This window comes from Castanea sativa, chromosome 12 (assembly GCF_040712315.1).
Source record: "Castanea sativa cultivar Marrone di Chiusa Pesio chromosome 12, ASM4071231v1".
Classification (NCBI taxonomy): Eukaryota; Viridiplantae; Streptophyta; class Magnoliopsida; order Fagales; family Fagaceae; genus Castanea; species Castanea sativa.
In genome coordinates this window covers 21,468,725-21,483,175 of record NC_134024.1, presented here as the reverse complement: position 1 = coordinate 21,483,175, position 14,451 = coordinate 21,468,725, and the positions used below count along the sequence as shown (strand labels likewise).

The 14,451-nt window shown below is 35.4% G+C and overlaps 1 protein-coding gene across 4 annotated transcripts; it reads right to left on the bottom strand.

Moving 5' to 3' along the window:
• Positions 1–1,064: 1,064 nt before the first annotated feature.
• On the bottom strand, positions 1,065–14,054 carry LOC142619821 (putative arabinosyltransferase ARAD1). 4 transcript variants are annotated; one of them, XM_075793113.1, is made up of 10 exons: positions 13,506–14,054; positions 13,242–13,415; positions 11,816–11,973; positions 11,558–11,705; positions 10,164–10,279; positions 9,938–10,076; positions 9,371–9,481; positions 7,801–7,869; positions 6,643–6,757; positions 1,065–1,328 (listed from the first exon to the last, which is right to left on the bottom strand). In XM_075793113.1, exons 1-10 carry the CDS (start codon positions 13,977–13,979, stop codon positions 1,249–1,251), a joined length of 1,584 nt encoding a protein of 527 aa, XP_075649228.1. In that variant the 5' UTR covers positions 13,980–14,054; the 3' UTR covers positions 1,065–1,248. The 4 variants fall into 4 exon arrangements, with proteins under 4 accessions (XP_075649228.1, XP_075649229.1, XP_075649231.1 ...); XM_075793114.1 differs by lacking the exon at positions 1,065–1,328 and adding an exon at positions 2,942–3,387; XM_075793116.1 differs by lacking the exon at positions 1,065–1,328 and adding an exon at positions 3,425–4,712 and having other exon boundaries at positions 13,506–14,053.
• Positions 14,055–14,451: the final 397 nt, after the last annotated feature.

Sequence of the window (14,451 nt, the reverse complement as noted above, 5' to 3'; positions counted from 1 at the left end):
TGTTGGAATCCTAAATTCTAAATCACGTCACTCAGTTTGTAACTTTTTTTTTAAAGATCCAAAATTCCAATTGGGTAACTATTAAAAATTTTTGATATCTTTTATTTTATTTAAAAAATAAAAATATTTATAACTTTGTTTAAGAGTAATTTTGGAAACTTTTATCTTTAAGTGATATTCTATTAAAAATTTGAGTTTTCTAAACACGACCAACAATTAGTGACGGATGGAGAAAAATTTTTAAACTAAAGTGCAAATTGCACTGGCTAAGTTTAACTTAAATTTAATCCAGTTTTCTACCTTTACTTGTGTTCAATTGAGTTCTCTTACTTTCATTTATTCAATTCAAGCTTTTTGTTCAATTTTATTAATAACTTTCCACTAAAAAAGTTTTTTTTTTTACATGAAAAAAAATCTATAAAATTAATTAAAAAATTATGTGAGGATTTTTTTTTTCAAAAAAACTTTTTCATTTAGTTAAATGCATACTTAACAGAAGTTTTATTTTAAAGAAATTGACCAAAAACCCTAAATTAAATAAATTTAAAACTTAGAGAGCTCAATTGAATTTTAGTTAAATTTAAAAGGTGTAATTTGTAGTTTAGTCTAAATTATAGATTAAAGATCCCTTTGAAAAAAACGCATTTAGCTGAAACTGAAATTTTTTTATTGAACGTATAGAAAAATTAAAAATTAAAAGCTAACTAAATAGTACAATACCCATAAATAATACCAAAAAATGTAACGAGACCCATAAATAGTATAAAAAAGAAACTAAAAACTAAAATAAGCTGAACTTTTTATCACATCCCAAACAAACTCTAAATATTGATACGTAACTTGTAAGGGATCTTTCGTTTTCATTTATTTAATTACTTGCTTTTTAGTTTTAACTTTAGCTTTGTTACATGAATAAATATATATAAATGGTAGACAGGGCCTTTTCAATTTATTTATTATGAATTTTGAAGTTTTATGTTAGGACTTTCAAATAAATCAAGGAGATGCGACAAAAATAATAATGACTAATGACACACACACACACATATGTATAAAAGCATGTGAAGACAAAGGTCTGACACTCGTAGTTAAAAAATAAGAGTTATGCTAGTGCCATAACTTGCCCATGTGGCGAGTTGTAAATGGTAAAGAGGTGTCCCAATATAGATCCATCATCAACCTTCTACCATTCATAGCTCTCCACATTGACGAACTATGGCACAAATTGTGCTACTTTATGTGGCACAATCATAACTCAAAAAATAAACCATTATTTCCTCTCATAATTAACTTGTCTGGCCCTCCATGATTGCACTGGTTTGAAGTCACTTGAAAAAAAACAAAAAACAAAAAACAAAAAAAGACAAATAAGCAAACGTGGGATATATGGTTGGCCTGCATGCATAATGCATTAATGTATGTGAAATTTTATTTATTTATATAGTAAAATGGGGAGCTTTAATTTAGTAGTAATTTTAATTTATAATGGCATTCATGCTGAAAAATGAAAAATACAAAAGTTTCTCTCTAGTCTAGTGGTCTACACCTGATTAAATAATTAATTAAAACCAAATGGCCGACCGACTAAAATCCCATTGTCCTCAATGTATCAGACTATCTATCTCCACCTCCACTTTCAATTTTTTTTTTTCCATAGATATTCAACTTCTTCTTAAACCAACAACTTCAATAGTAATTAAGCCATGTTGAAGCCGGAGAGGAACCCATTTCCTTTAGTTTTGAAATTCTACCTATCCTTACTTGTTCCTTATTGTTTATCTGCAGCAGCACCCACAGGCACAGACCGCATCACTTCTTGTTTGACTCATCATAACATTAAAAACTTCACCACACTCCCTGGCAGTGGCCATGGCCGCGTAGAAAATGATCAGTCATCAACACCTTACTATGAGCTCCTCAACTTTTCCCTTCAAAATCTGAGGTTCGCGGAGTCCATGATTCCGAAGCCAATAGCCATTATACTGCCAGAGACTGTCGACCAGCTACTGCACACTTTGATTTGCTGTAGAGAAGGGTCGTTGGAAATTAGAGTAAGGAGCGGTGGACACAGTTATGAAGGGACTTCGTACGTTGCCACTGATGGAGCTCCATTTGTCATTATTGACTTGATGAATTTGAATCGAGTTTTGGTGGATTTGGGGACTGAAACGGCCTGGGTGGAGGGGGGAGCCACACTGGGTGAGACTTACTATGCCATTGCTGAGTCGAGCAAAGGTAGTCATGGATTCTCAGCTGGGTCATGCCCCACTGTAGGGGTTGGTGGGCATGTTGGAGGTGGTGGATTTGGCTTTTTGTCCAGGAAATATGGACTTGCAGCTGATAATGTGGTGGATGCACTTCTTATTGATGCTAATGGAAGGTTGTTATCCCGGGAAGATATGGGAGAGGATGTGTTTTGGGCAATTAGAGGAGGTGGTGGTGGTGTTTGGGGGATTGTGTATTCTTGGAAAATCAAATTGTTGAAAGTGCCACCAACTGTGACTGCTTTCATAGTGTCTAGACCAGGCACCAAAAGCCATGTAGCAGAGTTAGTACACAAGTGGCAATACGTTGCACCCTACTTAGAAGATAACTTCTATTTGTCATGCTTCGTCGGTGCTGATCTGCCAGAAGCTGTAAGTCTAGGAATATCAGCTACGTTTAATGGGTTTTATCTGGGTCCTAGGAGCAAGGCCATATCCATTCTAAACCAGGTGTTTCCTGAGTTGGGTATTGCAAAAGAAGATTGCAAGGAAATGACTTGGATTGAATCAATTGTTTTCTTCTCTGGCCTAATCAATAACAGCTCAGTCTCCGACATGAAAAATAGGTATCTGGAAGACAAGGGGTATTTCAAGGTCAAATCTGACTATGTGAGAACTCCAATTTCTATTATGGGCTTAAGGGCTGCCCTGGACACACTTGACAAGGAGCCCAAGGGTCATGTCATCTTAGACCCTTATGGTGGGATTATGCAAAATATATGCAGTGAATACATCCCTTTTCCACATAGAAAAGGCAATCTTTTTTCAATTCAATATATAGTGACTTGGAAAGAACAAGATAATAGCAGAAGCAGCGAGTACATAGATTGGATAAGAGGATTTTATGATTCAATGGCACCATTTGTTTCAAAGGGTCCCAGGGCTGCTTATGTAAATTACATGGACTTTGACCTTGGAGTGATGAAATTGGTTAATACTAGTGTTCAACCAGAGGATGCTGCAGAGATTGCTAGGCTATGGGGTGAAAGGTACTTCTTGAAAAATTACAATAGACTAGTTCAAGCCAAGACACTTATTGATCCAAATAATGTCTTCCGTAATCAACAAGGTATTCCTCCAAATCCCCAACCAATTTCAAAGCAAATATATAAAGAGTGAGATCCTGAGATGTAAACTGGTAAGTTAGGAACAAAAATCTGTATTCTAGTGTGTAAGCATATAAGAATCACAGACGCAAGCTAGATTTGCTGGTCTGTGTCTGTGTGTGCGTGTGTGTGTGAAAGTTGTTCCTATTTCTATGTTCATCTCTGCATAACAAAAAAGTTATACAACCACACAAATGCTAAGCTGTAGAACACAAGGATCACGAGTGCGGCCTAATCAATTCAATTTCAATCATTTCCTATAATTACATATTAAGTTCCAAGCATACTACAAAATAACCTTTGTCTACTTCCACACAATAATGTACTTTCAAGTCAATTTCATTAAAAATGGAATAGAGGATTTGTATTCAGCTCGGTATCTCTACACACCACTACCTTTATTACTTCCATACATATAAGTAAAATATGACATTGTGAACGCATATGTAACATGTCCTTATCTCTATTATATGATATTACCAATCAAATCTTATCATGTCACTAGTAAAATAAGCATATGGAACATCCTAATATCAATATGCAATCTTATGATGTCACAGATAAATCTTACAAGTCACTTTTACAACAACGTATGCTTAAATTCGATTCTCATATATACAGATAAGTCATAGAGAACCCAAAATTACACCACATAGAAAAAGAAGAGAGAACTTGTCAGAAATTTTATTCACCAAAGTAAGAGTGCCCAGCTAGGAGCCTAGGACTACAACCGTTACAAAAAATTTATAACAAAGAAGTCTTAAGAAGGCTAGAAAACCTTAACTGCCAAATACAGTGATCAAACTATCCAAGGGTAATGGCTGTATACAATGGTTAAGCATAGTGGCCAAACAAGCCAATTATTGCACTGAATGTTTATTGGACTTGTCCCATTCGTTTACATCTTGAGACTAGTGTCTTGACAGACATCACCTCAAGTAAGCTGAAAGGACGACCAGCTGGCAGGTCTACTGCTATGACTTAGGTCAATTTCCTGTCAAACACCTCTCCCTCTCATGCTCTATAAATAGCCCTTCACTCAACATAACAAGGTATGTCTTGCAAACTCTATGCACTGTCACTCCATTTTTCACTTCTCCATTGGTTTTTTAACTTAACCATCAAAGCCTCCCTAGCCACCCCCTCTCTCTGGGTGGTCTTGATTGGTCTGAGACCTTTAACAGACGATCAGTTTGATCAGGAAGGTCCAACACAATTCAGTTGAAGTTGAAGTGCTCATTGAGGTCCCATAGTGTCCACCAAATTTCACCCACCCACACTATTTGTACAAGCGAGTCTAACGTTGCTGAGACTAATGAGCTAAGTTATACAATGTTCAGGTCTGGCACCAAAAAACACATGACGAAGTTGGAGACTAATGAGCTAAGTTATACAATGTTCAGGTCTGGCACCAAAAAAACACATGACGAAGTTGGAAGTTTAACCAAACTCCGCTGGGTTAAAATCTGCCCAAGCTTGAATCAACTTCTAAATAAGTAGAATACTAGCCAAACTTGAGCAGCTCAGATAATTTTACAAGCTTAGCCTGTCATTCTAAAGATAAAGAATTTAATTGTGCTTGTTAAATTTCTGTATGTGTAAATCAAATGAGAAACCTAATAAACATTCCCCTGCCTACTTAGCTTGCAAACTCTACAAAAATGAGACACTGAGGGTTTCAGTTTTCCATAGTCATGACCATAGCCAGCAACATAAAAAGAGAAATTTTCGAAATGATATCTTGCCTTCAATGATCCCAAACCATCAGGTCGGTTGCCAATAATACTACAGACAACTTTTCTCACAACAAAATTTAAAATTGCTGAGCTGGTCAGCTGTGAGTGACGGGTGCAACTGTGAAATGGTCTGCTGCAGATGCATGTTGAGCCTACATCCATTGCTTATCACCGTCTTATCCACAAGAAATGGAGAGGAAAAACTTCACATTTACTGCTCTTCAATTCTTCCTCTCAAGAGTGGGTCTCAAATTCAATGGAGTTATTTCAACTACTAATTAGATGGAAATTTCCAGCACTATGGAATACAATTAGCTGATTTTCTGAAAAAAAGTTTCTCCAGTTTGCACCATAGATTGCAACATCACGGAGTTCAGTTTCATTACACTGTCACTTATTAATATTTATAGTTTTTTTTTAAATGGTGATTAATATTTTTTTCAATTTTTATATCACCTCTCTCTCATTGTATTAAATATTTTTTTTCCTTCTAAATTTACTTGTGATTTAAGAATTAAGCTTATTTAAGTTGTATTGTTTTCTATTAACCTTATATTATCATGAAAATTTATTTCAAAGTTTGTTTCTATTTTTTAGAGATATTTTTTTTTGTCAATTTTACTAATATTTACAAATTTAATATCTTTAATTTTATTTTAATTAATTATTAAGAAATTTATGACATCATTACGGTTCGACCTAAAAACCTTGAACATCTCCCTTTTTAGTTCTTTGAACAGTTCGGTTTTTAAAATATTGTGCGTGTCAAAACACCAAAACTTAAAATTTTTAGTTTGAAGGAAATGTATTTTAGTATTTGAAAGAACCAAAGCTAAAACCTTTTTTTATATGGAAATATATGATACATCTAATCCCCTTTGAACCAGTTTTTCGAACCAAAAAGTTATAAAACTGAAACAACTAAAGCTAACTAGTTCTTGACTGGCCTGGTTTTTTAGTTTGCCAAACAACCCTAAAACTTAAGAAAGTATCATGATACCTCCTGTGATGGAACCTACAAAGTGGTTGCCATACACTGAACAAGAAAGAGAGAGAGATTGGGGGAGGAGGTTGTGCTTTTGGATAGAGAGAGAGAGAAATGCCTAAAACTTTGAGGCTGTGAGAAGTCAACCAGGTTTTTGAAACTACACTTTCTGATGATGTTGTTCGATTGGTCATTCGCTTCAGTGAAGTTCTCTTTTTCAAACTTATTCAAGTTTCTTGATTAATGTACTCTTTGGCGTCAAGATGTCATCTACATCTTGTATAATCCCTATGTACTTATCTTTGATTCCAATAAAACTTATTACTTATAAAAAAAATCACAAGCAATATATATGGAAACAAATTTCATTCACAATCCAGCTAAATGACAAAGAGATTACCGCCAACAAATTAAGAGACAACAGACCAAAATTTGACAGAGTGGATAACTGAATATTACATTTGACCTAGCAGCATTACACCCATGCATAAAAGAATATTTTAGTCTGAGAAGAGAGAGAGAGAGAGTAGCAATTCATTAAGATAAGAGACCTGGGTTCGTAATGTTGGCAGGTCTGCAATCACAAGTGCACAGGCTTCTAGATTCTTTCACCACACGCTGAGATCTCCGTGTGTGAAGCTTGATATTTACCAACTTACCAGCCATCTGTTAAAAAAAGCAAGGTAAAGAGAACTTTCAGAATTGGAGTTCATAAAAAAAAAAAAATCATTATTATGTTATATGGCTTCTACTATCAGCATAACAGAAACAGATTTCACAGACAGGAAGAAACAAAGGTATAGAAAACTCTAAGAAATGCAACTAAATGACACCACTCACATGATAGCATCCTCAAAATAAAAATTGTGATTTGTCAAAAACGTGGGAGAGATTCACATAAAAAATGTGACATAATGGTAGTATATGCAGTTCTACAGCAATTGGATTTCTACCATAAACTAAGACTTTTTTAGTCTAATTAAACTAAACCATTGATTTTTTTTTTTGCAGAAAATATCAATAATAGTTACATAGGCGTCTATGTATCTAAAGCTGCATAAAAACAAATTTATTTAAACAAGAAAAAGAATTAGGCTCAACACCATCATTTGTTTAAAGTAAAATGATGCCCCCATAGGCCCTCCAAGTTGTTATACAATAAAGAACCAGTTAGGTGAGAATTTAAATGGGATTTAGCTGTCTTGGCTAAACTTCAGGTGCTAAGCCTAATAGAGGGTATTAATGTCAAATAGAGACTGAACTTTTGTCAACTTGAAATCAAGTATCAAAATATTTTCTGTTATTTTAGAAAACCTAACATGGCTCATTATCAGTTTCTAAATTTCTTCTCTAAATTGTCACCCATAACCATTGGGAGATCCATAATTGGTTTAGAAAAGCACAGCAGTATGCCATTTTCATGCTAGATCAGGAATCTTGATGTCAAACTAAATCATATTACACAAAAGACTGTCTCCTAGAATACCCATAATCTACAATACCTCAAAATTTTCCACAATGTAAAACAAAAATTATATACATATAACCCCAGAAAAGGAAATTTACAATAAAAAAATTCTGCAATCACACAAGGAGGCAGATTTACCATCAGCATAACTTTTCTTGAACATTACTTCCTCAAATTTATTCATAAACAAAAATTACAAACACAAGCTAACTTCTGAGTTGAGGAAGAAAAAAACACAAACCATTCTCCAAACCAAGTCTTCTGGACCCAAAGGTTGAGCTGGACTGGAATATAGAAAATGCCTAGAGTACTGCACAAAATTAACATAATAAAGTGATCCCCTCAAAGAAATATCTGATTTACCAACCTAATTTAAATAATTAATGTTTAACACAAAATATCTATCAACTGTGTAAAGGATTTGTGTTAGTACTTAGCAAACTAATTAGATTAGGTATTACGTGTGTATAACCATTCTCAATTCAGTGCATAAATATAGGATGAAGAGTGAAGGAAAAAAAGAAACGATATGCAACAGAATCACAATGGTGGTGGTGGTGGTGGTGGTGGTGGTGGTGGTGGCGTGGGGGGGGGGGGGGCACAATCTTGGAATATTCACTTTGGACGGCTTTAAGTGATTGGGAATTGAAATCTGTGGACTTTTGTTTGATACATTGTATGCCAATATCCCAAGAGAAGAGGGACCTGATCGTTTTAAAGTGACAGAAAATGGTCAATTTGAATGTTTATTCTTATTCTGAGATTTAGGTTCCACTAGACAGTTGCCAAGAGCCTAGTAGCTTAACTGGTACCTCTTGGTGTTTCCAACAAAGATGTTCAAGGTTCAAATCCCCTCACCCATTGTAAATAGACTTATCAAAAAAAAAAAAATAAATAAATAAATGGTTCTGCTGGTGATTTTTTTTACTTGGAAGAGTGTGAGGTGCAATAAAGATACTGGAATGGTGGCTCCTTTTGTATGTACAGCTTTGTGGGATAAGATTTTGACCTGTGACAATCTGACGAAAAAAGGCATAACATTGGTGGATTGATGCTGTATGCATAGATGTAACGGCAAAAATGTGGATCATTTCTTAGTGCATTGTGATGTAGCTCAGAAGCTGTGGTCACTACTCTCTTCTATGTTTGGGGATGCCTATGGCCATTGTGGAGCTCTTCTTTGGCTGGAAGAATTGGATTGGAAAACATGGCAGCTATTTGGCATGGAATGGCCCCCCTTATGTCTAATATGGACACTTTGGAGGGAGAGGAATGATTGTTTTTATTGGGGTGGAAATTTCAATGATCAGTGATCAAGCTGAAATATTCTTTTGTGATCTCTCTGTTTGAGTGGTCTCAGTGCACAGAAGGAAATGATAGGCATCCGCTAGTAGACTTCATAGACCCTCTTTCTTTCATTTTTTTTTTATTGATAGGTAATCAAAGATTTATTGCATAAAAAGGACATCATGAAAAGGACATCATGTTCATAGACCCTTTTTCTTTAAGAATTAAGACTATAATTCTGTTTTCTATAGCATTCTTTTAAAAGAGTTTTGTGTATTTGCCCTGTGTACATAAAATCTCCTTTAAATCAATAAAGGTATTATTTATCAAAAAAAAAATCTACAAGCATGTGGATCTTGAAAAGAGTAAGATAAAGGAAAGGAAAAATTATCAATTTTTTTCTATCTGCAGCATAAATGGAACCATGATGGTTAGAGCACAGAACCTAAATATGCATGCATCTAATCCAAGTAATTAAAATGATAAGCAAATAGCAGTAAATTATTAAATTTGTAGTCACAAACCTTGGCAAGGTTCCGTTGCGTTTCTCTGATCTGAGCAGGTCCAACACTTTTTAAAAATGTTAAAAGCCACCCTGGCTGGACTGCATCACTGGACGAAACAAATAAAGCTATCTACATGGGAGGATAAACAAATCAAAGCCTCAGCAAATGCTGGTCATACTCAAAATAAGGCAATCCACACAACTTATAGCTCTCATCTGCCACGTCAAATGGACTAGGCACGCCTGCCAGCTATGAATACATGTCTAGGTTTCTAGTTCATCTTAATATCCAAACATTAAGACATGAGGAAACAAAAAAATTGTCAGCCCTAATTCAATATATAAATTTTCGTTAGTGGGATTTAAAAAAAAAAAAAAAAAAAAATTATTCTCATATAATTTGAAATACTTGCTTTGCTCCCTACCACAATCACTAAATTATCTCTATATTTGTTTAACATTATTGCAACGTTGGTGTCATCCTTAATTTACATTCCCACATCTAATCAATAAACTTTCTTTATGCTTTCAAGAGAAGCATCAAGGGAAGGAAATAAAAGATCAGGCTTTAAGAATAGATGCATACCTTCCTGTAATCAAGTATTCCTTCAAAAGGAAGCTCCAATTCATCACTAACTATAACAGGAATACATCCACTAACAATAGCATCAAACAATCTAGCAGACGATGGAGTGTCACCAGCTGGACTTAAACAAAAGATAGACCTGGAGACAGAGGAAACAACATAACTACTTACAGAGTGCAACAAAAAAGTTACATTGCAAAACATTGTAAGCAAATAACTATATTACTTGCGCATGCCATTCTGAGCTGCTGCTTTGCCTCCCTCTCCAGCTGTTCCCTCCTCTATAACTACATCCTTAGCACCACTTAGTTCTGCTACAAGTTTAGGACGTATTTTTCCTCCCTAAAAGTAGCATATAATAAAATAAGCAGCATGAACTCGGAACATAAAATATGCACAGGCAAACAAAGGGATACACATGAGTGATCATCCAGGACAGAGATATGGAAAAAGTCGTAAACTTGTTCACACACATGATCATGTAGAGACATCATAGGCCAGGAGTGAAAAGTAAGAGATGACAAAACCATCTAATTTATGGTCAGATACCTTATAAAAATAGATATACATACATACATACATACATACATACATATATATATATATATATATCGCCAGATATCATGTTCTCAGACATGATCGACACCCCAAAGCAGCATCAGATCAATCAGTTTGATGGTACAATTGATTTAAATCTTTTTGGGGTCTCAAAAACATTATAGAGATGAATGTCACGGCACTCAAAATAATAAATCCTTGCCCATAATCTTTACTGGGGTGGAACAAGATTTAGACGACTCTTATAAACATGATCACACACAAGCTCGTGCACCATATCATAAAAAAAATACTTGGAACAAGATAAATTAACCTGAACAGTCGCATATTCTTCGTTTTACAGTTGGTAAGTTGCACATTCACCCAATGGGTGTTGAACCCATGAGCACACCCTCACCCAATACTTATATGGGGAGGAGGTGCCAGTTAAGCTAGAGCTCATTGGCCCGAACAGTAAAATATTCTACAACCTTGATTTGTCATTTAGGGATAAACTCAACATCTTTGGAGCAACCCAGGTGCAGAAATTCAACTTATGTATCTTAAGAAAAATTCAGTCTCATCAAATTGCAAGTGGAAACAGGAAGACATTATAGTCAAACTTCATAGAGAATTCAGTCAGTTTTCTCAGTTTTGCTCCAAGAAAACACAAACATCATTAAGTTATTAAGTATTTTCTAAAAATAGCCAAATATTTTTTTTGATATGTAAAAAATAGCCAAATATTAAAACTGCAGGTAACCAAAGATACTCCAACCAGCCCCATACCAAAAATATAAATAATCATTTGTGCCATATTTTAGAATAGTTGCATAATATGTCTGTGTTTCAAAGATGATTCAACAGATGTAACTTAATATGAATTGAGGCAGTGATAAAATCTCACAAAGTCATTACCTTGTGCCATCCAAGTTACAAAAAGTCAACCAGGTGAACAGCCGAAGACTCACATAAACAACTTAAGACTGGTGGAGAAGAAGTTTTATTTTTACTTCCAAAAGTTTAAGCATAAATGAATGAAAATAATCCGAAAATTAGTCATTGATTAATCAAAATTCTTACAGCATTTCTTTTAAGACGCCCACGGAAAAACAGTAGTGTGCTTCTCTTTGGTTCTGTTTCTGATAAGCATTTGGCATCACATAATTCAACATTGGGAACATAAGGAAGAATTAGGTCTTTTTCCAGAAACACCTGCCCCGGCTTGTACCTGAAATATTTTTTTAAAGAAAAAAAAAATTTCTTAAGAAAAATGTATTTGCAACTATAATGAGTGATAAAATCCTAAAACATAGATTTATTTGCAACTTCTCTAATCACCAGTTCCCTGTGGAGTCCATATCTGGTAGTAGCCAAATTGCAGTCTTCATGAATTTGCGTACAGATTTGAAAGACCAGGGATGATGAACTGGAAGTATGTGATCCCTTCCTCCAGATCGCTTCCAGGCAGGCTGATCTGTCACCCACTTTAGAGCTTCCTACATCCACGGTTATGAGTATTTAAGAGCTTTAAGAACAGATATGCGAATTGTAAAATTTACAAAGATTTCTAAAATCTTACGAACCTCCACACAACTCTCAAAATTTGATAAGCCAACAATATACCAAAAGGCACAAAAACTAATAGAAAAAAGAGTCAATACATGACAGTCATCTCCAGAATTCAGCCCACAGACTACTCTTTTTTCCATTACAAGCTCCACCCCTTGTTTATGATAGGAGATGCCATATGGTCCAAGGACCATTGAAATAATTCAGGCCAGAGACATTATTACATATGCCAGAGTCCATCCATTAATACAAATGTAGCATCCCAAATTCCAACTTTGTTTTCCATTTCCCAAATCTTTATAAAACAAATGATTTGTGAGAATAGAAAAAATTTCAAGCAGCACAGTGAGATGTATGAATCAGAAAGACAATTATAGTGAATACACTCATTTGGACTCTCAAAAGCTTAAAGACAATCATAATAACAAGTCAGAACCCCAATTAGCAACTCTAACTTTCACAATAATGAGGTACCCTATTATTAGGTAAAACATTAAGTTAATCAATATAAAAAATGTGAGATAATGACTATATTGCTTCAACTAACTCTTTCACACTACATGAACAACATCTGAAAAAATTCCATCCAACCATCCACATTTAAGCTAGACACCAATAAATCTAACCATACATTTCAACAACAACAAAGCCTTAGTCCCTATATTTGGGGTCAGCTATGGATCCTCGACAGATTCGATTGGAGGCGGCCACATGAATTCTTTTCCTCCATCCTATTCTATCTAAAGTCATGCTCTCCCTTACTTTCCAAATTGACCTGTCTTTTTTTTATAACTTCTACTAATGCTATTTTCGACCTTCCTCAAACCTTTTTCATTCCCTCAAACTTGAATCAACTCACTCTTTCTTAATGGTTCATTAGTCACTCTCCTATGAACATGACCAAACCATCTATCCATATCTTTATGCAAATTTTCTCCTTTTGAATCCTATCTTTCCGTGTATTCCCACTAATCTATCTTAACATTCTCATTTCTGCTACACTCAATCAAAGAAAAATCCTCAATAAATTTCAAAACAAATACTTTGAAAGCACAATCATTCAATAATCATAACCTACACACCTAGCATCAAATCCTCTATACACACCCAAAAAAAAAAAAATCTTAAATTTGTTAACAAATTAGGAACAATGCAGAGCAATAAATAAAGTAAAACCTTGAAGGAGCACTCACACCCTGTAAAGCGCTTTGCACTGTTGTTTCTCGAGCAAGAAGAAGCTTATCGTAGTGAAGAACGGTATGTAGAAAAGATCAGCCTCTTCCTGCCTATTAACTCTCACCACATTCTTCAACAACCTCTCCGATTCCGGCGCAATCAGATCCGCCCACAGCCAGTAATCCACCGAATGCTGCATCCAAAATTTTTCATTTTCTCAGCAACCAAACAGATCAAAACACGATTTTTCAAAAAAAAAAAAAAAGAGCAAAAATTGAGGAACCTGTTCGATCAAGCGGTGGACGGGGCTGCCATTGGAGGTGAGATTAGAGGTGTCCTTGTAAGTGTTACGAAACAGCCAAAGTAGATCGTAGGTGAACTTGAACGGCATTTCGTACACGTAAACCCTAATCGGCGTCGAGAAAGGGTAGTACGAATCTCCGTGCACCAATCTCTCAGTCTCTATCGTATACATCGAGTCGTCCAGTGCTTTAACGACGTCGTCGGTGTTATCGGTTGCGGAAACGGTGTCGTCGGAGCGGGGTTTCGGGGCACGGCGAGCGAGGAAATCTTCTAAGGAAGCGACGAAGGAAGTCTCGGGTGATCGGGTCGGGTGAGGGTTGTTGTAGTAGTCGGGTCGGGTATTGGGGGAGAGAGAGAAGAGGAAGAAGAGGACGGAGATAGCGAAGAGAGAGAGAAAAATGAGGAGGATTGGAGACTTGGATCTTGGGTTTAGATTGTACCTTCCTCCTGCCATTTCTTTGCGTTTCAATTCTCAATATTTGATTGTTTTGACTGATATTTTACTGAACTGATCCAAGTATTTATTACGTGAGTTTCGAATGTGACCAGGGGGTGTTAGTTATTTGGTTTACTGGTTCCCGGGCTGGACCGAAAGAACACTGTCTATACTATTTACGTGACCGAGAGAGCGATTTTTTTTTTTTTTGTGTGTGGCTTTTAACATCATTTTTGTAATATTTTATTTTATTTTATTTTTTGAGAATGAATGCTGCAATCTTTTATTAAGAAATTCCGGCCAAATCAGCCTCATATAAAGCAAAAACATTCCATAGAACATCTTCCATCCATATTACACAATTTGGGATATTAACAGCTAACTTTGTCAAATCATGCGCTACTTGGTTGCCCTTTCTCTTTGTATGAGAGTAACACAATAAAGAAAAAGTTGAAGTGAACCTGTAGGCATCCGGTATCAATAGACCAAA

Excerpts from the sequence above, each read along its gene's own strand:
- LOC142619821 (XM_075793113.1), bottom strand. The coding sequence starts at position 13,979 with ATGGCAGGAGGAAGGTACAATCTAAACCCAAGATCCAAGTCTCCAATC. Across the intron at positions 10,077-10,163 it reads GCTCAGAATGGCATGCGCAA|GTCTATCTTTTGTTTAAGTC; the intron begins GTAATATAGTTA and ends CTCTGTCTCCAG. Across the intron at positions 1,329-6,642 it reads TGCCAACATTACGAACCCAG|TGACTTCAAACCAGTGCAAT; the intron begins GTCTCTTATCTT and ends TTTTTTTTCAAG.